The sequence below is a fragment of the Archocentrus centrarchus genome, chromosome 3 (genome assembly GCF_007364275.1).
Source record: "Archocentrus centrarchus isolate MPI-CPG fArcCen1 chromosome 3, fArcCen1, whole genome shotgun sequence".
In the NCBI taxonomy this organism is placed as follows: domain Eukaryota; kingdom Metazoa; phylum Chordata; class Actinopteri; order Cichliformes; family Cichlidae; genus Archocentrus; species Archocentrus centrarchus.
The window spans coordinates 16,430,877-16,458,810 of NC_044348.1; the positions used below are offsets into that span (position 1 = coordinate 16,430,877).

Here is a 27,934-nt window from a genome sequence, read left to right on the forward strand (position 1 = left end):
TTGAATATAAATGGGCATTTTTTGGTTTGTATTGACTTTGATGTAAAACATTATTTTACAGTCCATGTGTCAGGGGGATGCAACATTCTTGCTTCAGTTCTTGTAATCTGAGCCTTCCTCGGTTTACAACAGCTTTAGCCATTTCTGCTAGATATAACTTGAGATATGGTTCTTTTTATAGAGAGAAATAAGGACACGGCAGAATGTAATGTGTGCAAAGTAAAAACGTATCTGTCCACATACTGGTGAATGAGACCCATTAGAAAGTATGAATATGTTGTTTTTTCTGACTGAAGTCAATGCATTTTCTTATTTTATGACCACTTGATTAAAAATATATCATATTTAAGTTAATGATACCTCAGTTAACAAAACAAGTTTAAAATTTGTTTTTGTTAGTGCTGGTGATATTTCTTTGGCTATGGACACGTTTTTTTAAGGGCTCTCCAGAAATGCATCTGTGCACAAAAAACCTGCAGTCCATTTCCAGTGAAATAAAAGAAGAAAAGAAGAAAGCGAAAAAAACATCTCAAGGATCTCATTCCTCATTTCATTTTGGCTGTAAACAAACCTTGAATGGGAATGCCACTGTTGCTTAAAGAGGGAAAATGTTGCATAAAGCCTCTTGTGTCAACAAAGGATGCCATGTGGAATCTGCTAAATTACCCCAAATGCGGTAATTTAAACACTACAAGTTACTAGCTGAAAACTCAGCAGGTCTAAAGTTTAAAAGAAAGTGAACTTTCATGACCCTTCTAGCCACCTATCATCTCTAAGGCCAGCAGCCCAAGATGAGGTTGCTTCCTTCTGTAGTATATCAGAACACACCTGAATCTCTGGATAGACTCTGGTGGTGTCTTGCATTATAGGTAATGCAGCTGTCAGGCTTTAACAAGCAAGAAGAATATGTGACAGAAGATAATATCTTTGTTTCTGCTGCATTGACCATTTTTTTTCTGTCTGTTGTGACTTCAGCAGCATGAGATTAGTGATAAATAATAGATTTTTTAAGACAATGATGCTGCAAAATAGTTATTGTTATAACTATAATTTTCAATGATTATTTATATATTTATTTTCAATCTGTCAGTCACATTATCTGGTTTTGGATTCCTTTGGACTTTTAGTCTGTCAGCAAATTAGGTGAACAGCCAAAGGTGTGGCATTATCATTCATACTTGAGGCCTGCGGCAGGCTTTGGCTGTAGTGAAAAGGTGGAAACGTGTTTGGCACCAGAACTGGCAATGGAATATGTTCCAGTACATTGTTCCAATAGACATAGCTTTGCATCACACGTTTTTGCTTGTCATTCTGTTGAGTTCATTGCCAACACGGTCATGGTTCTTTAAATTGCGTAAAAGTGGTGATATGATGATTTTATGATAAAATTTCAGAAGGACGTGTGAGTCAAAATAAAAAGGTTTCATCACTTTCATGTTTCCCAACTACAACTTGGTCATGGAGCTGACACATTTGATTCATGGTACTCAACAAAAGCTGTTGAGATCCTGTAAATGCGTCACCTTATTATCCCTTTTATTGGTTCCCCCCTCCTTTCACAACAGAGTCAGTGTATGACCTTCTTCCCAGAGAGCTGCAGTTGCCTTCCTCCACTCAGCAAAGCCCAAAAGTCATGAGTCAAAAGAGCGGCGGAGAGGCAGGGCCTCTCCCTTCAGCTTCTCTAGCATCAGGTAGGATCCTGCTTCTCTTAACCTTATTTCTCCTCTGCAAGCAGGACTGATTGTGCCCCCCCGAAGGTTTGTTTACCTGAAGTCTGTAGCTTCAGGTAAACAAACACCTCCATGTAGCAAGAAAACCAGTCAGACAACCGTCATGCTGCTCTGATTCTCATGTGGGAGGAACAAATAAATGCTTGAGAAGGAAGTTAATGGCAGCTGAACATGCCTGCTGCCTGTACCTGCATGTTGCTGTTTACTATACATTGTGGTTTCTTGTAGCAACAGTTTGAAACTATAGTTCATGGACAGCTAGTTAGACAGCTTTTAGACATTAATATTAATGTGTAATATTAATTAAACCGTATTTGATTGTAGACCATAACAATATAGGGCCTTGGCAAAGACCTGTTATGCATTCCCCCACAGACTAAATCTACTTAGCCGCTTTTGTTTTTGTTTTTTTTTTGTTTTGTTTTTTCCCCCTTGAGAATTAAGAAGCTTTGAATGGCTGTAATCACCTTGTTGATCATTCTGCAGTTACAAGGTGGAGCTATTATTTACAGAAGAAAATTATATTAATAGACAACACAGAAGTCCAGCATAAAATAACTGCTAATGGCTATTTCTTGCACAAATAAAAGTTAGTCATTTTTTGTGGGCCGGTAGCTTGTTGAGAACGCCACACTTGAGCAAGGAATCTTTCAAGATTTAGATCCTGATCATAATGTTTGGGGGGTGGAAAAGGCTTTTTCAGTGAACCACAGGCTGTTGAATGCATGATGATAAAGCAATGGGCAACAGATTTTTTTTTTTTTTTTTTTTTTTTACTGGGCATAGGAAACATTTTGTTCAAATGAACAGTTGGATTTATGGTTTTATGGTGGTAATAAACATAGTTAAGGAATAAAACAAGATGAGTATATTGTACATACACACTGATTTAAAAATCTCACCATATCCTTCTGTCAACAAAACAAAACAAGAATGCTGTCACTGATTCTTCCATGTACCTTCAATATTTACAGTTTGTGTTATGCATTCACTTGAGACATAATGCAACAACAGAGGGTAGTTATTCAAGCAAGTTAGCCTCAGAAACTCCATTTTCATCACACTTTTGCAAGCTTTCCTACTGTAAGACTGGTGGTTTTACCAGAAACAACCTGGATTTGCAGTGATGATCGCATCTACAGTAGTCATTAAAATATAAAAATATAAGGAGATAAATAAAAGTTTTATCCCATGTTCACATTTTTATGTTTTACATGTTTTTAATGTCTCTTTCGATCCATTGAATTACCTTGTGTCTGAATACTCGTATGCAAATAAATTTTGCTGGACTAGTTAGTGACTCAGCATCTTCCATGCAAGCAGGCAACCGTGTCAATCTGACAGCAACCAAAGCAATCACAGGAAGGTTTTTGGTCCAGCATCCTTTTTGTGACTGATTTCACCTCACCAGCTGGTCGGGGAATACACATTTTTCCCTCTCAACCTGTGGCTGTCACGTCCAGTATGGCAGAGCAATGTGTGCATGATGGCATGCAAGAAATCTCCTATGGTTTTTATGTTTTTCCGGTTGTTCAGTGCAGCAACTTGTTGTATTATGTATTTAAGCTTTTTTTTCACATTTGTTTGTTTGCCAATCTGTATTTTGGTTTCTGATCATATGTGTTTTTGTCTTTATATGCTTGCTCAAAATTACACTACCTTTGTGTGTTTAATGCACCTTTTTTTTTTTTCTTTCAAACCGTGTCTTGTAAACCAGTGATTCAACGTCAGTTGTTTACAATCTGCCATTTAACCACCCTTAACCACCCACACTCTTTATCTAGTTCATTTCAACTCTTTTATATGCTTTTGAAATGACAGTGTACACCAACCAGCCACAACATTAAAACCACCTGTCAAAGACAACAGCTCTGCAAAACTACTAAAGGTGTCCTGCGGCACCAAGATGTCAGCAGCAGAGCATTCATCGTTGTGATCATTAGATCATACTTGTTTTTCATCCTGCAGGTGTTTGAAGAGATTGTGATCTGGGGAATTTTCAGGCCACACCTTGATCTAAATATGTTGCTCAAACCATTCCAGAACAGTTCTGCAGCGTCAGTTGTCCTGTTGGAAGCTGAATTGCCATGAATGCATTTGCATGGTCTGCTGCAGTGTTTAGATGGGTGATATGCATCAAAGTAACAATACTCATGAATGCCAGGAGCCAGCATTGTCTGCAGCGTCACACTGCTTCTGTCAGCTTGCCTTCTTTTCCTTGTGCATCTCGCTGCTGCCAGGTAAAAGAGGCGAACACACCCAACGATCCAAAGAACTCACAATCCAGTTCTGGTGTTTATATGAACATTATACCCAAGACATGGAACAGGATTGCTACGGTGTTGAAGGCACTCAGTTCTTTATGCTTGCCAATTCTCTTGCTTGCAACATATCGGCTTCAAGAACTTGCTAACGCGCCCCACCCCCTGACGTGCCACTGTATGCCTTTTTACGTTGGTTGTTTCAGTGTTACGGCTGATCAGTGTGTATTTAAGTGTATATAATTTTCTTTTAGCTTTCTTCTTTTTAATAAAATCTGAATACATTTTTACTGTTCAGCTTTTATTGCTTATTCGCTGTCTCATTTTTATATTCCAGGAAGTTCCCTTTGAAGCAGGGAGTGTCTGCATTTTATATGCAGAAAATGGTCTGCAGTTCTCTGCTTCCTAGGTCAGAAGCTTGTTTATTTTGTCTCTGCAGCTCCGTTCAGTCCCAAAAATGAACACTTATAGAAAGCAAACTATAAATAAACAAAAAGTTCTGATAATTGGCATGCCTTGAATTGTACATGTGACTGTTTTCAGCTTCCCTCTCTACGTTATCATCTTGGGTGATTTTTTTTTTATTTGAGCATGCACAAAATGCTAGCAATAATGATAATTAGGGCCCGAGCACGAACTGTGCGAAGGCCCTATTGTAATTGCTTCGTTTATTATTATTTTTTTTTTTTTTTTTTTTTTTTTTTTTATTATTATTAAGGCAAATGAATTGGGTTTTTGGGGGCTTTATCATATTCAAAAACTCATGAAACTTTGCACATGCGTCACACCTGGTGAAAATTTAAGTATTTTAATGGGCTCGGGCAAGGGCGCGCCCAAATGGCTCGCTAGCGCCCCCTAAACTGGAGCCCCACCGCTGTGTTTCACGTACATGAATGAAACTTCATACACATGTATATCATGTCCAGGCGCACAAAAAATCCTCTTGGAGCCATGCCCTAAACCCAACAGGAAGTCCGCCATTTTGAATTAATTATGCAAATTTGGCGATTTGCAGCCCTCACACTTTTTCTAATAACTCAGAGGTTTTAGACGTTATCATCTTCATATTTGGTTTGTCTAACCTACACCCCCAGGGGAATCTAAATCTCGAAAATGGTGAGTTTTTGCCAAGGGGGAGGGGTCCTTATGCCCCTTTGAACTTTGATCATTCGCCATGAAATTTTGATTGCCTCTCATTCATACCTACATGATCCAATGTGCATCAAACTTCTCCAGTAGGATGAGGGTGCCCCCCTGAACACATACATATGACAATATTTAATATCAGTCGCAGCGCCACCTAGTGGGAACAGGAAATGTCATATTTTACACTTGGAGGTCCAGCTCCAAGGTGGTTTAGCAGAACCATCTCAAATTTCACCTGGAAAGCCTTAAGAAGTTGGACTTACTGTGTTTTCAAAACTGTGAGTTTTTGACAAAAGGGCGTGACCCTTATGGGACGGCAAAGTTCGATGATTCGCCATGAACACAAAAATGGCTGTAACTCAAAGCCAACTTGCCCAATCTGGCTCAAACTTCAGTGGTGTGATAAGCATGCTGCCCTGAACACACTCATATGCATAAAGTCCATAAACGTTAGAGCGCCGCCTAGTGGCAGCTCGGAATATCTTAAAATAGCAAGTTTTTTGAGTAGCCCCGGAGCTACGTTTTATCTACATGTATGAAAATGTACATGCTCATGTAACATACTAAGACGTACAAAAAAGTCTCTTGGACCCATACCCTAAACCCTACAGGAAGTCGGCCATCTTCAATTGAAGGTGTCAATTTTTGCGATTTCCACGCCTGCTATTTGAACGAACTTGTCCTAGGGCATTTCACCCAGTGACACCAAATTGGCTCCAGATCATCTACACAAGTAGCCCATCAAAAGTTATTCAGGGTTTTGTAGAATATTGAACGGTGTTGCCATGGCAACCCTCTGAATTTGGACTTTTTTCAATTTCAAATTCACAGAGATTCTAAACATCAGCCCCTGGGCTGTGCTTTCTCTATGTACCTGAAAATGTGCCTGCTGATGTAAGATGCTAACATCTACAAAAAACTCTCTTGGACCGATAGCCCAAACCCAACAGGAAGTCAGCCACGTTTACTTTAAAGTGTCATTTTTGCAGCATTTTTCGCCTTTTTCAGGCCTTTTTGCCTCAACTCCTCCTAGGGCATTTGACCCAGTGAGACCAAAATGGCTCCAGATCATCCACACAAGTAGCCCATCAAAAGATATTCATGGTTTTGTAGAATATTGAACGGTGTTGCCGTAGCAACCCTCTGAATTTGGACTTTTTTTCCATTTCAGGCCCAGATAGGTTCTAAACATCAGCCCCAGGGCAGTGCTTGGTCTGTGTACCTGAAATCGTGCATGCTGAAGTAACATCCTAACACGTACAAAAAAGTCTCTTGGACCGATAGCCGAAATCCAACAGGAAGCCTGACATGTTCTAATTAAGGTGTCATTTTTGCAGCATTTTTCACATTTTTCAGGCCTGCTATTTGAATCATCTTCTACTACAGCTTTTCATCCAGTCACACCAAAACGGCTCCAGATCATCTACACAAGTAGCCCATCAAAAGATATTCATGGTTTTGTAGAATATTGAACGGTGTTGCCGTAGCAACCCTCTAAATGTGGGATTTTACTCATATACCACAGTGCACCAAATTGTTACATCTCTGACATACATTGTCCGATCTGCCTCAAACTTCACAGGCTTAATGGGAGGGTAAGGGAGACCGGACACACCCCTCTATCAGCTTTGTTTCACACTCATAACGCCACCTAGTGGCAACAGGAAATCAGTAGGACACTGATACTCATCATCCTATGGTCATTACAGTTTCATTGATGGCTGCAGGCATTACATAGAGCATTGTGACATATTAATTAGTGGGCACTCACCGACGCCACCTAGTGGAAGCGGGAGACGATCGACGCGAAGTACGGCTAGCCTGCTGAGCCGTCAGCAGCCGGGTGAGCCAGCTACTCTCTCGTCTGCGAGAACCTCCGAGCGCGGTTCGGCTGGAGCGTGCCACGGGTCGACGCGCGGCTTGGCTGGAGCGCGCCAGGGGTCGACGCGCGCCGGGTGCGAGGGCCCGCTCATCGCCGCTTGCGGCTTTAATTTTTTTTGTTTTTTGAAGTTGATTAAAATACATTTAAGTACAATATAGTCGCCTGCTCACCTTTTGTCTTTGTTTTTAGTCCCCTTGATGTAACACCTCCACTCTGCTACTGATTCTCCGCATTTACAACTTCATCAGCACCATGTACACATGTATATGTAAAATCTATTAAAAACAGGGCTTTTTTTTTTTTTTTGGATGACTAAAAATACATCTTAATAAAAAAAAAAGATAAAGAAATTTTGCTGCTTAATTGGGACTGCTAGCCAACACAAATTGATTTCCTTTATTAACTATATAATTATTTGCACTGTAGATGCTTCTCTGACCATGGAAGGCCCTCGCAGTGCTTTTTCCACCTCTTCCAGCTCCACCATGCATTCCAGTAATCTAGCCAATGACCATATACCAGTTAAAGGCAGCAATGTTGATCCAGATGAAACCAGGAGTAGCAAAGTGGTACCAGAGGCTGCTGGAGCAGAAAATGGAAATGGTAACAGCCGGGGTGGCAGCGATCTAGCAGGAGGAAAAGGCCTAACAACCCAGGAGGCTCAACTACATCACCCATTGACCCCATCAAAACGCCACACCATATTGAATATCTCTCCACCTCCAGAAGATTTGTTTGATGATAGCCGTATGTCCTGCCAGGATGATGGGGCGCTGGATACAGAGCAAAGTAACAGCATCTGGATGGATGAATCTGTCTCCAACTTCAGTGTCGTAAGCGCTGTGTCTTACAATGACAACACAGAGGTGCCACGGAAATCCCGCAAACGTACCCCTCGCCAGCGGCCTGGTCCTAAGACGGAGCCTCCAGAGGAGGGCAGCATGGATGTGTTTGATGCAGATAGTGCCAAAGGTCCACATTTTGTCCTGTCACAGCTAGGCCCTGACAGCAAGGGAGGACATAAAGGAAGGTTTGTACTTTGGATGTACAGGGGTTGGACAATGAAACTGAAACACCTGGTTTTAGATCACAATAATTTATTAGTATGGTGTAGGGTCTCCTTTTGCGGCCAATATAGTGTCAATTTGTCTTGGGAATGACATATACAAGTCTTGCACAATGGTCAGAGGGATTTTAAGCCATTCTTCTTGCAGGATAGTGGCCAGGTCACGACGTGATGCTGGTGGAGGAAAACGTCCTGACTCGCTCCTCCAAAACACCCCAAAGTGGCTCAATAATATTTAGATCTGGTGACTGTGCAGGCCATGGGAGATGTTCAACTTCACTTTCATGCTCATCAAACCAATCTTTCACCAGTCTTGCTGCGTGTATTGGTGCATTGTCATCCTGATACACGGCACCGCCTTCAGGATACAATGTTTGAACCATTGGATGCACATGGTCCTCCAGAATGGTTCAGTAGTCCTTGGCAGTGACGCGCCCATCTAGCACAAGTATTGGGCCAAGGGAATGCCATGATGTGGCAGCCCAAACCATCACTGATCCACCCTATGCTTCACTCTGGGCATGGAACAGTCTGGGTGGTACGCTTCTTTGGGGCTTCTCCACACCGTAACTCTCCCGGATGTGGGGAAAACAGTAAAGGTGGACTCATCCGAGAACAATACGTGTTTCACATTGTCCACAGCCCAAGATTTGCGCTCCTTGCACCATTGAAACCGACGTTTGGCATTGGCACAAATGACCAAAGGTTTGGCTATAGCAGCCCGGCCGTGTATATTGACCCTGTGGAGCTCCCGACGAACAGTTTTGGTGGAAACAGGAGAGTTGAGGTGCACATTTAATTCTGCCGTGATTTGGGCAGCCGTGGTTTTATGTTTTTTGGATACAATCCAAAAAACACCCGAACATCCCTTTCAGACAGCTTCCTCTTGCGTCCACAGTTAATCCTGTTGGATGTGGTTCGTCCTTCTTGGTGGTATGCTGACATTACCCTGGATACCGTGGCTCTTGATACATCACACACAAGACTTGCTGTCTTGGTCACAGATGCGCCAGCAAGACGTGCACCAACAATTTGTCCTCTTTTGGACTCTGGTATGTCACGAATAATGTTGTGTGAGTTGCAATATTTTGAGCAAAACTGTGCTCTTACCCTGCTAATTGGACCTTCACACGCTGCTCTTACTGGTGCAATGTGCAATTAATGAAGATTGGCCACCAGGCTGGTCCAATTTAGCCATGAAACCTCCCGCACTAAAATGACAGGTGTTTCAGTTTCATTGTCCAACCCCTGTACTTCAACTGTGTTGTATTATGATCACCAGAAATTTGTCACATGCCTACCTACATTTCAAGGAGTTGTCAAAAGAAATTACGTTGTGCCATCAGTGAGCAATAAACTCTTTAATTGAGGACATTGTTTGCTCAGTAGTTAAGTAACTTTTTGTTCATTTAATATTTTTCTTTGGTAGTTGTTCTTTAGTAGTTACTTAGGTTCACATTCTTCATCTGTAGCTTTAAAGACCCATCTTAACAATCTCGTTCAGTCGTCATCGTCATTGTAGGAAGAGGTAGTATCAGGAAATGACACGTTGACACACAACAACAGCTGGAAATCTTTAACAAACTGATCTGGCTGTAAATTTCCCACCACACTTCAACTGCAGGAGAGCAGTTAGATCAGAGGGGAGGGAGGGGCAGGATACTGAAGTACAAACAATGGTCAGCCACAGTGAATCACAGAGCCTCTCTCAAAGACCTAAGATAAGTAGAGCAGATTAAATAAACAGATAACGCTGAACGTTTTAGGAGCTGGGGATAGAATATGTTTGATAGATGGAGTCCCTCTTAACTCTGCACTGTTAAGAGCACCATGGCAACTTCACTGTTTCACTGTTGTGACTATGAGAGCCATGTACTGCACCAAACCCCAGGCAGTTATATACACAGATATATAATATTGAAATGGGTCATGTGTTCTGCCTTTTTTTTTTTTTAAAGAAAGGTTCCTCAAATTGGTGCATACAGTTGCATTAATTAAGTTAATCTGCTATAGTGCCAGGCAATGCCAACTAGGCTATGTACACAACAGCAGAATTGCTAGAATTGATTAAAAATGTTAGAGATTATCTGCTTGTCTCTGTCAAATCGGTCTTTGCTGCAGCTCTGATGAACCTCAGACTACTAATCAAAAAGGAGGAAGTCTTTCGATGCAGTTCCCACAAAAGAGTGAGGGGAAAGAGTTGAAGATCCTTGTCCAGCCGGAGACCCAACACAGAGCCCGCTATCTGACTGAAGGCAGCAGAGGGTCAGTGAAGGACCGTACTCAGCAGGGCTTCCCTACTGTAAAGGTACCCATAAACCCCCTCTATACTCAATTTTCAGGCTTTGTTGCTGTAGTATGCCTGTGTTCAAGGTTAGGCTGGGGTAAAATTTTTATTCTGAAGTATTTCCTCATATTGAATTTATTACTGGCAACAATTTCAAAAAAAACTTGAGGCAGGGGAACTCCTGTGCTCACATCTTCTTTTAACAATACTGTATTGAACTTGGTGCCAGTTTAGCTCTGTGGGTGACCAGGCAGCTACAAGCCACATGGCCAGAGTTCAGCTGCCCGGGTTTGAGTCCAACCTGGGGCCCTTTGCTGGTGTCTCTCTCTCTCTCTCTCTCTCTCTCTCTCTCTCTCTCTCTCTCTCTCTCTCTCTCTCCACTTTCCTGTCTAGCTTCACTGCTTCACTATCCAATAAAGGCAAAAATGGCCAATAAAGAAAATAAATAAATATAGAGTACCAGTCAAAAGTTTGGACATACCTTCTCATTCAATGTTTTTTTTTTTTTTTCCCTACATTGTAAATTAATACTGAAGTCATCCAGACTATGGAGGAACACATAAGGAATCATGTAGTAAACTTAAAAGTGTTAAACAAACTGAAATATGTTTTAGATTCTTCAAAGTAGGCACTGTTTGCTTTAATTACAGCTTTGCAGTCTTGGCATTCTCTCAATCAGCTTCATGAGGTAATCACCTGAAATGGTTTTCCAACAGTCTTGAAGGAGTTCCCAGAGGTGCTGAGCACTTGTTGGCTGCTTTGTCTTCACTCTGCAGTCCAACTCATCCCAACTCTCATTCTTGGTCAAATAGCCCTTACATAGCCTGGAGGTGTGTTTGGGTCATTGTCCTGTTGAAAAACAAATGATGGTCCCACTAATTGCAAACAAGATGGGACGGCATGTCGCTGCAGAATGCTCTGGTAGCTATGCTGGTTAAGTGTGCCTTGTATTTTGAATAAATTGCCAACAGTGTCACCAGCAAAGCACCCCCATACCATCACTTCTTCCTCCATACTTCACAGTGGGAACTACACGTGTAGGAACCATCCACTCACCTTTTCTTCTTTTTACAAAAACATGGAGTTTGGAACCAAAATCTCTAATTTGGACTCATCAGACCAAAGGACAGATTAGACTGGTCTAATGTCCATTCCTTGTGTTCCTTGGCCCAAGCTATTCTCTTCCTTTTGTTGTTCTTCCTTAGAAGTAGCTTCTTTGCAGCAATTCGACCATCAAGTCCAGATTCAGGCAGTCTTCTTTGAACAGTTGATGTTGAGATGTGTGTGCTAATTAAACTCTGTGAAGCATTTAGGTGGGCTCTTATCTGGGGTGCTGTTAACTTGCAGTTTCTGAGGCTGGTAACTCTGATGAACTGATCCTCTTGGTAACTCTTGGTCTTCCTGTCCTGGGGCGGTCCTGATGAGAGCCAGTTTCATCATAATATTTGATGGTCTTTGCGGCTGCACTTGAAGATACTTTCAAAGTTCTTGAAATTTTTTCAAATTGACTGACCTTTATTTCTTAAAGTAATGATGGACTGTCGTTTTTCTATTCTTAGTTGAGTAGTTCTAGTCCATAATATGGATTAGAACATTACTCAAATAGGGCTATTCACTGTATACAAACTCTGCCTCTTCATAACACAACTGATGGTCTCAAACACATTAAGAGGGCAAGAAATTCAACAAATTAACTCTTGACAAGATACAGCTGTTACCTGAGAGCCATTCCAGGTGACTACATCATAAAGCTGACCGAGAAAATGCCAACATGTGCATCTAAGCAAGAGGTGCCTACTTTGAAGAATCTCAAATATAAAACATATTCTGGTTTGTTCAACACTTTTGTTTTTTTGGTTTTCTAAATAATTTCATATGTATATCTTAATAGTTTGGATCACTTTAGTATTAATCTACAATGCAGACACTTTTAAATAATGAAAAACTACTGAATTAGATTGTGTGTCCAAATTTTTGACTGGTACTGTATATAATATATTAAATTTAATTACATTTATTTTTTGAAGGCAAAATAGTTTACCAATCTTGAATTGAGCTGCCTGATAGTTGTGGGGCCATTAACATGCATCAAATGTTTTTACTGAGTGACATGTCTGGACTGTGTTCCACTTATATTCAAGTGGATCTGTGTCCTTGGACAGTGTGAGAGTCTATAATACTTGATACTTGAGATTGTTGGTACTTACAACTGAGGAAGGTGGATGAGGAAATCAGCTCCTTCAAACTGTCAGTTGGTTAGCAGGAGCCCAGTTTTCACTTGAGTTCATGTGTAAAAATATGGACGTAATACAGAACTGTAGAGTGATGAACAAGGATGTTAATTTTATACAGTCACCGACTGGAGCTATAACTCTAGTCGAGTAATCTTAAAAGCAGACAAAAACCAGACATGAGCCAGAATAGAGACATTGTCTTGTGTTTGATCATTCATTTTACCAGGTTATTTTTTGTGCCACCCCCAGAAGTAATCTGGACTTGGCCCTCAAGGCAGCCAGAGCCCAGAAATAGCAGTTTCGTCCAGATGCATAAAACAATCACCAAAGCCATAAAGAAAGAAGTAAGAAACACAGGTAGGCTTTTACAAAGCTGACTGATTTCCATCTGAAGGCAAAGCCTAAGCTGGATAATAAATAGGCTATGAAGGAAAAATATGCTATTATAAATGGATAGAAAACATTAAGCCAAAGAATATACTTGAGCAAGACATTAATACAATCACCTGGTCTGGTAGTTCAGTATAATTAGTTAACATCTTCAAACAGAAAATTGGTGAAGATACACAAGTTCAGCCGAAGGCACAGACCTGACTGGCAATATATGATGGGAGAGGGTAAACTGGGAGCTCATTATTACCATATAGGTTGTAGAAATTTGTTTCTTTATCACAGTCCATAGTTTAATACAAAAATGTTCATGCACAACAAATCTATGGTTAGCTTCATCTGATTCCACATCTGTTTTTCCTTTGCACAGTTGGAGGGAGTGAAGGAGCCAGTGGTTTTGCAGGTATATATCGGCAATGATGCCGGCCGTGTGAAACCTCATGGATTTTACCAAGCCTGCAGGGTTACCGGTCGCAACACTACAGCCTGCAAGGAGGTTGATATTGAAGGCACAACTGTTATTGAAGTGTCCCTGGATCCAAGCACCAACATGACCCTAGCGTAAGTACTTTTCCTAAGATTGAAATTGGGTTGTTTTAGTGATTGGTATTACTCCAATGAAGAATTTTTCCTTTTAATTGACAAAATCCTTTTATGAGGGCAAGTGCTTCTTTTAGTCCAAGTAGGCCCAAGCTAACACTGCCCCTCATTGCAGGGTGGACTGTGTTGGGATCTTGAAGCTCCGTAATGCTGATGTCGAGGCTCGCATTGGGGTGGCCGGATCCAAGAAGAAGAGCACACGTGCTCGCCTGGTGTTTCGGGTCATCATCCCCCGTCCAGATGGATCAGCACTCACACTACAGACTCCCTCATCACCAATCCTGTGTAGTAAGTCATTCTTCTCATATTTTCACTGTTTGGAATTACTATGAACTTGGTATGTTAGTTAAACCACTAAAATTTGCGCAAATCTCTAGGCTGCAGAAAATATGCAACATGGTATAATTACCTCCGCCAAGGAGGTTGTTTTTCAGTAGTGCACGTATGCGTGTGTCATTCTGTCTGTAAACACGATAGCTCAAAGTTTTGAATAAATTCTGATAAAACTTTGTGGGGATGTAGAGTGGTGTCATTCTAATTTGCCTTACATCCACCAAGGTCTTTAAGGATGAAAATTGATTAAAAGCCTTATAACTTAAAACCTTTTATTCTTACAATTGTGGCATCACCACAGAGAAAGTACCAAATAAAGATTTAAAATATCATGTCCCATTTGACCTCTGACCTCTCTGTCAAGATGAATAGATTGATCTTAACCTTATACCTCCGAACATGTCGAATGCAACACAGTGTACTTCAAAAGTGCCGCCGTTTGCGGACTTCGGCAACAAATACTGTAATATCCCTATATGGCTGTGAAGTGCAGTTTCTGAGCTTTCAGGAGCCATTAGAATTTTTCCAATAGGACAAATGGTCTTGGAATTATGGTAAGAAGCCAGCTGATCAAGGTTCCTTTGATCAGCGGACTGATACGCTAAGTCTTAACCAACTGTTCACCACTAGTAAGGGCAAGCACCCGGCACTTCAGCGGCGATCGCCTGGCGTTATAGGGTTATGGTCAAAGTGATAATAATGCTATATAGAGCTATTTAAAACTGTGTTTCTTAATGCCATTGTTTGTATTGACAACATATAGGCATATAGGAAATTATATATGGGGATTCTAAATATCACAGTACTTTGAACCTTTGATTACTTCTTCAAGGTCAAATAAGGTTAAACCTTCATTAAATGTCTTATCTTTAAAATTATGCTTAAAATTCTCCTGCTTTTGTTTGTATTGGCAACATTTAGGCAATGATACTGATGTATGGGGATTCTAAATATCACATTATAGTCACGTTATGTGACCTCTGACCTCACTTTTATATTTCACATCTGCCTTTCTTTCAAGTTGACCCCAAAATGTGTTCTATCGTTAAAGAAAGTATTGTCAAGAGAAAGAGAATGAGCTGCCTAGTAAGTTAGAAACATACTGTAGCATAATATTATATAATAAGCTCAAGTTATTCATGCCATTATTTACAAATCAGTACCTATTATCCATTACCTACTCCTACATAATGTTTGTGTAATCAAAGTGAACATATGTCATGCTGCCCTTATTTAATTTTTACTGCACTACAAACTTAAATTACGTTTAAAAAGAACAAAGAAACAAAATTAATATATACAAAATATAATACTATTCTCTTAAAAGTAAATAATGCCCAGAGAGTGAGCTGCCTTGGAGGAGGTTTGCACCCTCTGAGTGCTTCCTATTACAAGATATTATTGACTATATTCATGAAGTTGTGACAGGATAAGTGGGTGAAAATGGGTAGTTGACCTGTAACCTGCTTGTTAATAATCATTATAATACTGCAAACTGAATTTTTCTCAGGTCCTGTTTCTCCATTTTAATAGAGCCTGAAGTCAGGAGACGATTGTCTTTTGAAGTCAGGCTGACTTGTCTAATAATGCCCACAGTATGAAGGTCTGGGTGGTTTCATAAACAGGAAAGACGCTTAAGGCCATAAGAAAATATCTGTAAGTGGATATGGGAGCACTGCCTTGAGAGTGGCAGGGGAGAAAGAGAGGGCAAGGACGAAACAATAGGTGTGTGGACTTCTATTGTTTGCTCAGAGCCAGCATGCAACCCAGGGAAATATCTTTCCGCAAAACAAGGAATAAATAGTAATTCCGCTTGGCATCTTTGTGCATGCGTGTCTGTACGTGTGGGGGGGCAGCAGATATTACTCATATGGTGGGAATGAAAATCTTTTGATGCACTCATATTGTGGAGCCTTCCTTATTGGGGCAGAAGTTACAGTTACAAGGTTGGATTAGGTCCAAGAAAGTAATCGTTAGGGTTAAGGTTGATATGGTTAATAACTGGAAATGGGAGTGTGTGTGTGTGTGTGTGTGCGCTCGCGCGCGTATGGGTGCGGTGTATCGTAGACAATGCCCAACAAAATCACTCTTGAAGGTAAAGTGTGTGTTTAGAAACATTTACAGTAACTTTCCTTATACTTAGTGGCCATTTTTTCTTATTGATGAAACAGTGTTTCAAATATTTACATTTCTTTAAATTTTAAATTGAAAACCCAAAACAAGAATGCACTACACTGAATGACCGTTTAGGTTGCAAATCTACTTTACATTTATATTTTCTTGTTAGAATTTGGATCGCATTATACGGTATGGTCTTTGTTGAGTTCGTCTTTCAGTAAAGGTGAAAAAAAATAAAAAGTTTAAAAACTAAAATGACTGAGGTGTATCTGCTGTTTACAGCCCAGCCTGCAGGGGTGCCTGAAATACTGAAGAAGTCACTGCACAGCTGTTCAGTGAGGGGTGGAGAGGAGGTCTTCATCATTGGCAAAAACTTTCTTAAAGACACCAAAGTCATATTTCATGAGAATGTCTCTGGTCAGTAGTGAGCCTTTCATGTTTGCCATGGACATTATAGGTGAGGTAATTCTCCTGGTTGATGCACTATATCTTTCCTGTGTTTCAGATGAGAAGTCATGGAAGGCAGAGGCTGAAATTGACATGGAGCTTTTTCACCAGGTGTGTTATTTTTGTACCAAACAATTACGGTAATTGCTAATGAGCTGACTAGATAGACGCAGCCATTTCAGTTTGGTAAATGGCTTTAGATGTAATCATCTTAAATGGCTGCTGTTCAAAGGTTTGAGTAGTCTCATTGTGTTCTGAACTAATTACAGTCCATCTTAGAGGCTATTGCTGAGTGTGTCTCAACAGTCCAGTTTGAACCTTTGTCCTTGTAAATTAAATGTCCAGACCATGAATCTGCAGGTGCTAAAGGTTCTTCTAATTTTGCTAAGACCTTGAAGTTTTCCCATAAACTTTCAGTTTTAGTTATCTAAAAGTTATGGTGTGTATTTTTAAGGCTTAACAAACATGATTGAATGAACCAAGTCAGCTTACTATACAGTAAATATTTTCAAATAAATTTTTGCATTACTGAGGTCAGCTAATGGTTTTCTGTAGTTCTTGATTATTGAGGCAAGTTTTACTGTTACCAGCTGTTGGTAGCTGGAAGTGCTATTCCTACTGTTGACATGACTCCAGGGGATAGCATGATGGTGCTTTGATTAGCACTGTTGCCTCACAGCAAGAATGTCCTGGGTTTAAATCCACCTTTGCCAGGGGCCCTTCTGTGTGGAATTTGCATGTGTGCGTGGGTTTTCTCTGGTTTCTCCAGTTTCCTCCCACAGTCCAAAGGTATGCAGTTAGTGGGATTAGGTTAATTAGGTTAAATCGCCCATAGGTGGTAATGTGAGTATGAATAGTTGTTTGACCTTTTAGGGTCGCTTATCCTTTTGGGGGGGGGGGGGGGCTATCCCAGCTGTCATACGGTGAAAGACCCTGGTCGGGTCACCAGCCTGTCGCAAGGCCAACACAGACAGGCAGACAGTGGTTCACCGGCAATGAATCGGTAAACTGCTTAAGAACAGGCCTGCGTTTCCACTGTGCTTTGCGAGTTGATCCTTTACGTAATTATCCTTGTCTGGAAACGGAAACCAAAGGGAACAATGTGGGAGAACACGCTCCCCTTTTGCAAACTTTATTTCATGTGCTGCGAACATATTTTATTGTCCAAACAAAACTACTGCAAAATCTGTGTGTAGCACAAGGTATACACAGACAGTGATTACGAGCAAGACGGCAAGTGCGCACTTTGCTTCCTTTTATCTGTGATATGAACTTATACAAAGCAGCAATTTCAGTCTTAGGGCCCAACCTAATTCACAGCCATGAAAATCGCATCGCTTTTCTCGTGTAATACACACCATGCAGTGGAATAGTGGTAGAAAACTTTGCATCGAGATGGCAGAGTCACGCCCTCCTGATGCTTACCTCACGCGTTCATGGTTCCAGACCTGCTAGCTTGTGGTGCTGGAGTTGAACCCATTTTTCGGCCGAGCACTGAGTATGTTTGCGGTGGAAAAAACGCTGAACGGTTCGAGCACTTGGCATCGCCACCCGGTCAGTGGAAAAAGGGCCTCAGATATATACTCAACTTTAAGCTGTATGTAATAAAAATCTTGCTAACAAAATGCATAATAATTGATATTATGTTGTATTGATCCTTGTTTGCTAATGTTTTTTTGTATACCATCCCCAAGAATCACCTTATAGTGAAGGTTCCTCCATACCAGAACCAAGTCATCACATCTAAAGTGTGTGTGGGACTCTATGTGGTGACGAATGCTGGGAGGTCCCATGATATTCAGCCATTTACTTACACCCCAGATGAAGGTTTGTTTGAATCAGTTTCAGTTAATCTACAAATTCTGTCATTTTTACAATCAGCTGATAGAAAGATGACCATGAAAATGTAATCGTTGCTCTGGTAACCTTGACTGGTAAACACGAATCACTATGTAGCCTTTAGATTACCAGGTCATTATTCACTCAGGGTTGATTAGATTTACTGACTGGCACCAAAGCAGACCAGACTAGTTAGAAAATAAGCTGCATTATATTTAACACCCCAGACACACAGGCCAAATTTTCATTCAATAGGTGGTTGGTTTTGAGAAATAATTTTTTTTTTTTTCCTCTGACGACTGATGGTTTCCAGGAGTTTATTGGCTTAAAAAAAGAGAGAAAAAAGTATTTTCTTTTGTAAAACAGTCACGAGACCGGTATCACTGCTTTGAGTTTACATATTTTTTAAACAACCGTTGTTAATTTTAGCAGTCATTGGCTTTTAAAGCTTTTTTGCTAATTTCATGTTCTTTAAAATACTCTGGCTCAAACACTGAAAGGTGTGACCGACAAAATAAAATGTAGTTGCTAGCAGTTTAATTAGCTGCTCTTTACATCATATGTAGTTTTATTTTATTAACATTGTTACTTTATTGAAAATTTGCACCTATTTTCCTGTTTTGTTGATACTTGCAGCAAAAAATGATGTTTCTGTGAAGAAAGAGCTGCCTTCTCCAGTGAAGACGTGTTCTTTTGATGAGCAAATTAAAGGTAATCTTTATTTATTTTCATTTTTTTTAGACAACTCCATTAATGTTTACTCTATTTCTGTTTATTTAAAAAATAAAAATACAGTGAAGTCTGAACAGCTGGGAAAAAGATGTAACATAATCCTTGCCATTACTCTCACAGTTGTAGATGGACCCATGATACCCTCAATGTTGCCTTTAGTAAAGAGAGAAGATGTCACTCCAATGGAGGTGACAAGTAACCTTCAATCTTCAGGAGTATTTAAGGTGAAATTTGTATCTTAAATGTTGCATCAATAACTTTTTAGTGAGAAAAACTTAAATTTAGTTATGTTTGATGGTTCAGTTCGCTTTATGTTTCTTTATCCTTGCAATTAAGCATTTAGTATGTTCTTTGTGGAAATAGGTTTTGAAAAAAGAGAATAATAATGATGCATAACTTAAAAGCAAAATGAAGCACATGTTTATGTTCTGTTTTGTGGGTTCCCAGCAGACTGGTGATCTGTGCCCAGTTCAGCAGAACTCTGATATGACGGCAGGACATCTAAATAAAAACAGAGCATTCTCCAGTAACCTGTCTCAGCCTGCAGGTGATCCTGACAAAGGCCAGGCTCCTGTTTTTACCAGCACTGAGCCCTTAAGCACCATCCAGAAGCAGGACATTGCTGCCAGCAGCTCCTTCTCTGTGCCTGCAGACTCTATGCTCCAGCAAGGATCACAGCAGTTCCTTCTGGAAACCAGAGATGGCCTCAGGCAGGAGAGGCCAGGCAGCAGTTCCGGAGCTGTCGGAAGATTGTGTGGGGAAACTGGATCTCAACCGCAGCAGCTGCCACTCTTTCCTTCAGACGAAGTAGCCCAACTGGAGGAAGCAGTGAGACAACTAAAAGCCAAAGGATTCCGTAACTTATCACTTCAGTCTGACAACCCTATAACCAAACAGCAGCAGCAACACATCCAGCATCAGCAACAGATCCAAAAACAGCAAATTCAGCAGCAACAGCAGCAAATTCAGCAGCAACAACAGCAGCAGGTTATGGAGAATTTGCAGCAGCAGCTGTTTCAATCACAGATTCAAATGCACTGTGGCATGTTTCAAGATGCATCCCAGGCCAAGAATGGAGAGCTTCAGGTCTCAGCACAAGGGGCAGTGAACAGCCAGGGATCACTTTTCCAGTCGGACCAGCGGCAGCAACAGCAGCAGCAAGCAGCTCTGTTCCAGCAGGCAAATGATCTTCTTTCTATTCAGACCAACTTCCTCCAGCAGACCCCCTCTCACTCTTCACCACCTATGTTCCACAATCCCAGTACTCTGGGAGAAACACAGGATCCACAGGGGGCTCTGTTTCAAAAAGCCTCCCAGGAACAGGTCCAGGCTGCACTCTTCCCAAACACCATGACAGTGCTACAGTCTCCAGAGCAACAAGCCTCAACTCCTGGACTTTTCCTCCCCCAGACCTCTCTGTCTACTCAGCTTCCAGCCAGTAGTTCCCAGCAGGAACAGCTGGCCTTCCTTAGTGCTTTACAGTCCTCTTCCCCTGAACCGCAATCAGTGTTTCAGACCCAGATCTCCCCCATCCAACAGAGAAGCCCCATGGAGCAGGAGCAACCCTCTCAGCCTCAGGCCCACACACAGCCAGCCCAGCAGGGTACCCTGTTTCAGACCATCTCCCCACATTCATCTACAAGTACACTTTCTCCAGGCCAGCAGCAGCAACAGCAGGGTGGCTTACTGTTCTGCAGCAATGCCCTTTCCACACCAGACCAGGGCTCTAGCATCCTTTTCAGCAACCAAGGCCAGATGCCTCCCTTGACCAGCAACAGTCTAGTTTCTCAAGAGCCTCAAAACCCCTCTCTGCTCTTTTCCCAAGCCAACATGGTGACAGTAAACCAGCAAGATCGCCCTGAACCCATGACCTTAGGCAACCCTGCTGAACCACAACAGCATACCATGTTTCAGGAGCAGCAACCTATGCAGCTGGGGAGCAGCGGCAGCAACCAGCAGGACCAGCCTGTGGGTCTCTTCATGCCTCAGTCCAGTATGGCCTCTCTGGCTGCTCAGGAGCTTGCACAATCAGCTGTGTTTGCCTCACAGAATGGTGTGGCAAACCTCCAGACAACTACATCCTCCCCTGTTCAACAGCCAGGAACTCTGTTTCAGACCGCTGTGAGTGGGAGCATCAGTCAACCCAGCCAGCCTCAACAAGCTGATCTGTTCCTTTTTGGTATTCAGAACGGTAAGGAATTTATTAGACAGGTGCACGCTCTTGAAACTATTGAAATGGCACAAAGTGAGACGCAAGATTATCACTCATCTCTCAGGTAGCATTTTTGGCTCATTGTTTTGGTTTTAGAGATCAGTTGTTTTCCAGATGCAGTAAGCAGCTGTTTGTGGCAAAAAAAGATGCCGTTAGTAAGTAGTTGGTAAATTTAGTGGAGTATTAAATAGTCAAAAAGACAAAAAAATTTCTTCATGAGTTAGCAGAGCTAAAAAGGAACTGGTGACCAGACTCGGGACTCCAAGTATTCAGCATTGCTTTGTATCTGCTCAGTGTCTTCAACTGTGTAATACTTTCACCACATCAACTTAAAATGTGATAAAATATCAGTGTTCATTGCATAGATTGTATCTCTATGGACTACTACTTGTGTCTGCTGCCCCCAAGTGGCAAAAATCAGCTATTTCAGATTATGTTTAATAAATGTGTTTGAAATACTAACACTCTTTGTAATTTTACTGTTTAATTTAGCTTAAGTTATTTAGAATTTGTCATTTTTATCACTTGTTATAGTAATAAGCAGTTTCATGCCAAGTCTGTGGTTCTTTATTTTTTCTCCACCATCACAAACAAATTTGACCTTGCTTTAATCATTACAAAATTAGATATAAAATAATTGGCTATTATGCTTCTTGTTGACTCATGATACCCTTTCTGTTCTTCCTTGTAGAATGTGGCCAGTTGATGGAAACCCCTGGAAACACACTGTCAGATCAGATAATAGCAATCAGCCAGTCTGGTCAGAACCAGAGAGAGAGTGAAGCGCACATCCAGTCCCTGCTCAGCCAGTCCTTGTCTCAGTCTGGCACTGTGCCGAGCACCATGTCTGCCTCTCAGAACATGGAGAAGATTGATGATCTGCTGGTCAGCCTGCAGGAGTCGGGCAGCAACTTAACTCGTTCCTACTAATCTTTACACAGGTTTATTTCTTTTCCTTCTTTTCTTTTCTTTTTTTTTTTTACTTTTATATCTGGAATAATTGTAAAATATAAACAAAGGTCCAAACATAGTCTCTTAGGAATTCTGTGCAGGTTAAAACTTTGAAATTAACCCTCAGTTACGTGCTTATATCTGGTCACTTAATGTTTTCTCTGAACTACATACATAGGATTTAGTCTTCTTTTAACTCAGAGGATCTGTGAAGATGAGCTAAAGATTTTAAAGTGACCATGAAGATAAACTGGACATATTAATATTAAAATTCCAATAACTAAAATAATAATTTAGATTGCAATATATGACCAAGATAAGCAAACATCTCTAACTTAATTACTGAATGACTGAAAATACTCTGATGAAATGTGTTGAATTAGGCCCTCCAGAAAGACATTAAGTTTTTAGATTTCTGTCTGTAAGTATGTTGTTACGTGTGCCCCTCCCTTCCCCCTTTATTCTTTTGTATTTTGGTTGCATGGAGCACAGGTTGTATGGCACAGTGGGAGTGTGGTATGTAGGGCTGAAGGGGTGTCAAATCTCATTTTAGTTTAAGGGCCATAAATTAGTATGATTTGATGTCACTAGGTGTTTAGTTTAAACCACTGCAAGTGAACCTTTAAAAAGTAATGATCTACTAATTACTAACAGCCTGAGATGTCCTTGGTTTAACCATCATATTTCAGTGTGGTATGGCAGGCTATGGGTAATTTCTCTAAGAGGAAGTTGGTTTAGACAGTCACTCTCATGAGTTGATCCATTTTAACTACATTTAACTACAGCTACAAAATGCAATGAAAAGGCCAAAGATTCTGCCCTTCTTTTTTCCAAGTGTTACACTTTGCAGAGACTTCTAGTGGGCTGAATTGGATCCTTTGGCAGGCCTCAGGTTTGACACCCTTGATTTGGAAGGTAGCTTCTATTGAGTCATCTTATCCAGCAGTTTAGAAAGTGTGTTAAGAGGGTAAGAGTAGAAAGGGAAAAGAAAGACAAAGGACAAGCTGTAAAAACAAACACACACTAATCTTATGTAAAGTCACGATAATGTCTGTGGGTGCTATTTTATTGTTGTAGCAGCAAGCTTGCACACATTAGTGTAAATAAATAAATTTGCTTTAGTTGTCTCCATCACAAAGTGACTTTGGTTTCATTGATGATGGAAGCTCAGATGCTCACTAGGTGTACTATGCATTTGGATTATTTACATGATTAATGTGCTATATTTTGCTACCTATGTTTGCTACAAATCAGTCTTGTGAAGGCCAGTTGAGTCAAGTAATACCTATAAACTAAAATATTTATAGTTCAGCCAAAGGCTGTCTGTGTGATGTGAGAAACACCGATCAGCCACAATATTAAAACCACTGACAGTTTAACGTCCTGCTGGAAGATCTTGGTTCCTGGCATTCATGAGGATGTTGTTGGACATGTTATTTAACCAGTGTGAATGCAGCTCAAGGAATATCACAAAGAGACTAAGACACCAGCATGACCTCTATGCTTCCCAATACAGTTGAGAACCCACAGCTGGAATGAGCTTGGTCTACGGAAGACTCAACTGACTACCCACCGGACCCAAAGGATCCTCTTCAGCAGAGATCAGAACTGGGGCTACACATTAGGCAGATGGTTTTTATGTTGTGGCTGATCAGTGTCATGAAATACTTCATATTGATCTCCACAACAGTGTGCAGACTTTGTAATGAAGGTGTGACACATTTTAATACGTTAAAAAGACAAATCTTTTAAGGAAGTGTATTGGTACAGATATAAGAAATACTAGCTGAGATTTACTTTAATGTATAATCAGCACTTTAATGATGCTGGTCCTATAGAGTACAGTAAAGCTCAGAAGAGGCAGTGAGTTTGTTTTTAAGTGCCTCTTCTGCATTGTTTACAGTGACTATGAATACAGATCATAAAAATAAGTTACCACAAGAGTTTCATTTAAGCAAGTATCACTAAATTAATCAAAATCAGTTACTGTATAACAAAAATGTTGTTTTGTCTGTATTTTGTAATTTAACAGTATGTCTTTTTGCCTTCTGTGTTACAGCTGTCAATGTTCATTCACTAAAAGCTAAAAAAATGTGGCATTTAATGACATTTTAATTCAAATGTAAATCCAGCTGACATATATCCCATGTATATACATGCATCTAAAACAGAATGTTGCATGTGTATGTATGTATATGTGTCTGCATGTATGTGTAAGGATTAGGTGTTAGGTGTCATTTTGATGGCATCATTCTGCGTCAGGCACGCATGAACAGGAGTAGTATTCTTAAACCAGGTTTAAAAAAAAAAAAGCCTTTTCCAGAAGTTCGTTACTGTGAGGGATTCAGTGAATGTTAAAAAAGCAGTCGTTCATTGGCTGCAACTGCACATCTTATCCAGGTTAGGGTATTAACATTCACAAATAGAGCCCAATACTTACATTTTCTTGTAAATGCAAACTGTACAATTTTTACAGACTTCATGCCGCCGTAAGCAGTTGGCCAGCAGCCTCCGGACCAAAGTTTGACTCAAATCTTCCGCTGAATAAATCCAGGAATGATAGATGGCCAGTTTTATGGCTCATGGGCTTTTATTTTCTTTTTACTGACTTTCTTTTTAGCTTTAACATCAGCACAGGTTGTTGCTTTCCTTACAGAATTTACAGATTTTATTGTTGGGCATTGTCCTACTCTGAGTGCTTTCCCTTCATTTGTGTCATGTTTAATTTCACTTTAAGTGTATGCACGAACAATGGGCTGGTTTCTGATAGAATTAGCTCCGTTTTATGCCTCATTGTTGTCTCGTTTTCTATGTACAGTTTGGCATATACATTAACACCGTTACATTTTATACATTTTTAAATCCAAATTAGCTGTTTAGGATGGAGATGCTGTAAACTTGACTAATATGTAATAAGTAATGTGTGGAACTACAGTGTGTCAGTTGGAAGAGTTTGGGTGGTTTTTAAAGGGACCTTACTCCTGAAGAAAACCTGTCTTTGGAGGAAAGAGCTGTCTCAGATTGGCCTTCATCAACTTGTGAAGTGGTTTAATAACTAATATTTCCAGTTTTGAGTATGTATGATTTTATTTCCTTTTATTTGTAATTTAGATAGACTTGTCTTTTTTTTTCTTTAATTGGTGTAGTACTTGTGCCTCTTTTCTGAGAAGTATATCTAATTTATTTGTGTGTTGGTTACTATCGAACTTGTAATCATAGTTGTGTTTTTGTGTGGATGACACTGATTCTGATTTGGCCACCCCCACACACCTCCTTGCTGATAAGCCACCTTGTGAGTCTGATCCCTCTAAATTTGACAATAACCTGGATATTCCTGTGCACACTTCCTTTACAGAAGAGCTACACCTTTAAGTTTATGTCACATGTTTATGGTTTGTATTTGGACCGCTGGTCCTTGATGACCAAATCATTAAAAACAGGGCAAACTGTTGGACAAATAAATGTCAGTATTTTGTACAGTGAAAAACATCCTGAATGTGATTATGCATCGTGGCTGTAAAGGTCTCATTTGGATCCAGAATGAATGGTACACATACCGGGGAGGTGATTACTTTTCTTTGTAATTACAGTTTCCTCATTTGTGTATTTAATGTTGATCAGATATGAGTATGTTTCATTCTACCGTCATGCATGGAAGAGGGAGATTGTTGATAAAAGTTCTCATGTTTTTCTCATATTTTATTTTATTGTTTGCAATAGAACAAGATGTGGTTTTCTTTTATTATTACCAATTAATAGTATATCAGCAGAATCAGACTTTTTTTTTCTTTCTTCCTAAAACACTGCTTAAGACACCAGTAAGGATTGTACATGTGCCTTAAGGATATGTTGTGGCAGCAGTCTTATTGATGTTTTACCACCGGTGCCTGTTTAACACCCCACTGGCCCCACCAGTGATGATTAGTCCTCATTAAGTAGAATGTTTCAAGCCATAACACTTTAAGTGTGCTTTAAGTGCTCGACAACAGTGAATAGATAAATGAGGTTGTGGTGGATAAATGTGTTGTGCAATTTCTGTCATATATCTGACTTGTTTGTACTGAAGTACCCATTGCATTTATGTTGTTCAACACAGATGCAGAACGATTTTCTCTGAAACTGCTATGCAGCTAATATACCTTAAATGTAGATCTATTACTTTTTGAACATATATTTTTCTATTATAGCCTCTCCCGTTTTTAGACTAAAGGAGAAACCAAAATAGATGTTCTTTGTTATTTATGATGCTTGTTAAAACACTTCTGATTCAAGTGCTGCCTGATTGTAATTCCGTTAGTCAAAATGCAAACTTTTCAGAAACAATTAAAGACCTGTTTTTTTTGTGTTTTGGTTGAAACGAGGGTCACAAATTGTATTTTCTTTGCTACAATCTTTCTTAAACGCTTTTGGAGGAGGTATGCGTTGTACCCCAGCTTATACAGTACCAGTTGTTTACTGTGCAGTGGTTCCCTTTCTTTCTGATGTCTCTCCGGGTGTCCGAGTTCCTGCTCTGACCAGTAAAAGGTGGCGTATACTAGATTGGTTCTATGATTTGGGAACAGTGTGGACAAAAAAAAATTTGCAAAGCACCTAAACTGAGTGTCATTGTTCCAAATTTGCTCTGAGTATGAGATTATTACTTTTCAAAAATTGTTTGCTTATGCCTCCCATTTGTATCATCTTTAAAGGCTCTTCTACCAAAGTGAACCACTCTTCTAGTAAACATCTGGAAGTGTAAAATTCTTCTTTAGTTTCTAACCATGTGAACAACTGTCAAATCATTCACCCTTTTGGCTTTTGTTGGGACATTTTTAATCTCTCGCAATTAATTTTCTGTAAAACCTGCTGCTATCTGTAATAAATGTATTTACTTTAAGTTGTAGTTGAGTTTTTATTTCATGTTTTTGGTGTGAGCTGTTGCTTGGCTGTGAGATGAGGACACACGATGCAATATATTTTAGTTTTAGTTGATTGTGGATGCAGAGCCTCCTTCTTCACACAAATAAAGATACTTGCAGTTTTTTTCCCCACACTGACTTTATGTAGATGATTTTCTAATAAGCCTTCTGTGTGTTATTAAATGAGCCATATCATTTATCATATCGTCTCCAACTCTTAATTTTTAAATCAAATTTATTTGAACATCAAAAGGCAGAGTAGCAATCTGCAGCTGAGGGTTAATTTAATTATTGTGGACTTTAATGGGATCAAGTCTGGCAAAATCTTTATAAAGATTTCCTTGTACGATTGATGGAGAATAAAATAGAATTACCTTAGCTTTGAATTTGTTGAAAGATAATAGTATGAACCAATATACTTTTATTGTATATAACATGAAGGCTACAATATGTTCTATTAAACCCTTCTGATATTTAAAAAAAAAAAAAGTACTTTTATTTCATTGACAGTGTAAGTCAAACTGCTTTTTAAAAATTCTAGTATGTATCTGAGAAAACAGACATGGACATAATTGTTGGTACCCTTTTGTTAAAGGAAAAAAAACACAAACGGTGCAACAGAATTGTTTTTAAAAAACAAATTAATGACCTGGCCAAAATTGGTGGTGCCCTTAATATTTTGTATTATATATGCACAACCTTTTGAGGCAATCACTGCAATCAAGTGATTTCTTTAACTCTCAATGAGACTTCTGCACCTGTTCACAGGTATTTTGGCCCATTCCTGATGAGTAAAGTGCTCCAGCTG

The 27,934-nt window shown here is 40.0% G+C and overlaps 1 protein-coding gene across 5 annotated transcripts in view; it reads left to right on the forward strand.

The window, feature by feature from the left end:
* nfat5b (nuclear factor of activated T cells 5b) overlaps positions 1-27,104 on the forward strand; it is a 50,111-nt gene extending 23,007 nt beyond the window's left edge. For 2 of the 5 annotated variants that reach the window (XM_030720912.1, XM_030720935.1), the window contains exons 2-13: positions 1,566-1,691; positions 7,446-8,049; positions 10,207-10,393; positions 13,367-13,557; positions 13,712-13,884; positions 16,330-16,464; positions 16,553-16,605; positions 18,189-18,321; positions 18,970-19,044; positions 19,186-19,289; positions 19,513-21,256; positions 21,969-27,104. In XM_030720912.1, coding sequence (XP_030576772.1) covers positions 1,566-1,691; positions 7,446-8,049; positions 10,207-10,393; positions 13,367-13,557; positions 13,712-13,884; positions 16,330-16,464; positions 16,553-16,605; positions 18,189-18,321; positions 18,970-19,044; positions 19,186-19,289; positions 19,513-21,256; positions 21,969-22,207 — 3,764 coding nt within the window. In that variant the 3' untranslated portion in view covers positions 22,208-27,104. Of the gene's footprint in view, positions 1-1,565; positions 1,692-4,328; positions 4,401-7,445; positions 8,050-10,206; positions 10,394-13,366; positions 13,558-13,711; positions 13,885-16,329; positions 16,465-16,552; positions 16,606-18,188; positions 18,322-18,969; positions 19,045-19,185; positions 19,290-19,512; positions 21,257-21,968 lie in introns of those variants that run through there. The other 3 variants (XM_030720944.1, XM_030720922.1, XM_030720931.1) reach the window with 3 other exon arrangements.
* The last annotated feature ends 830 nt before the right edge of the window (positions 27,105-27,934 follow it).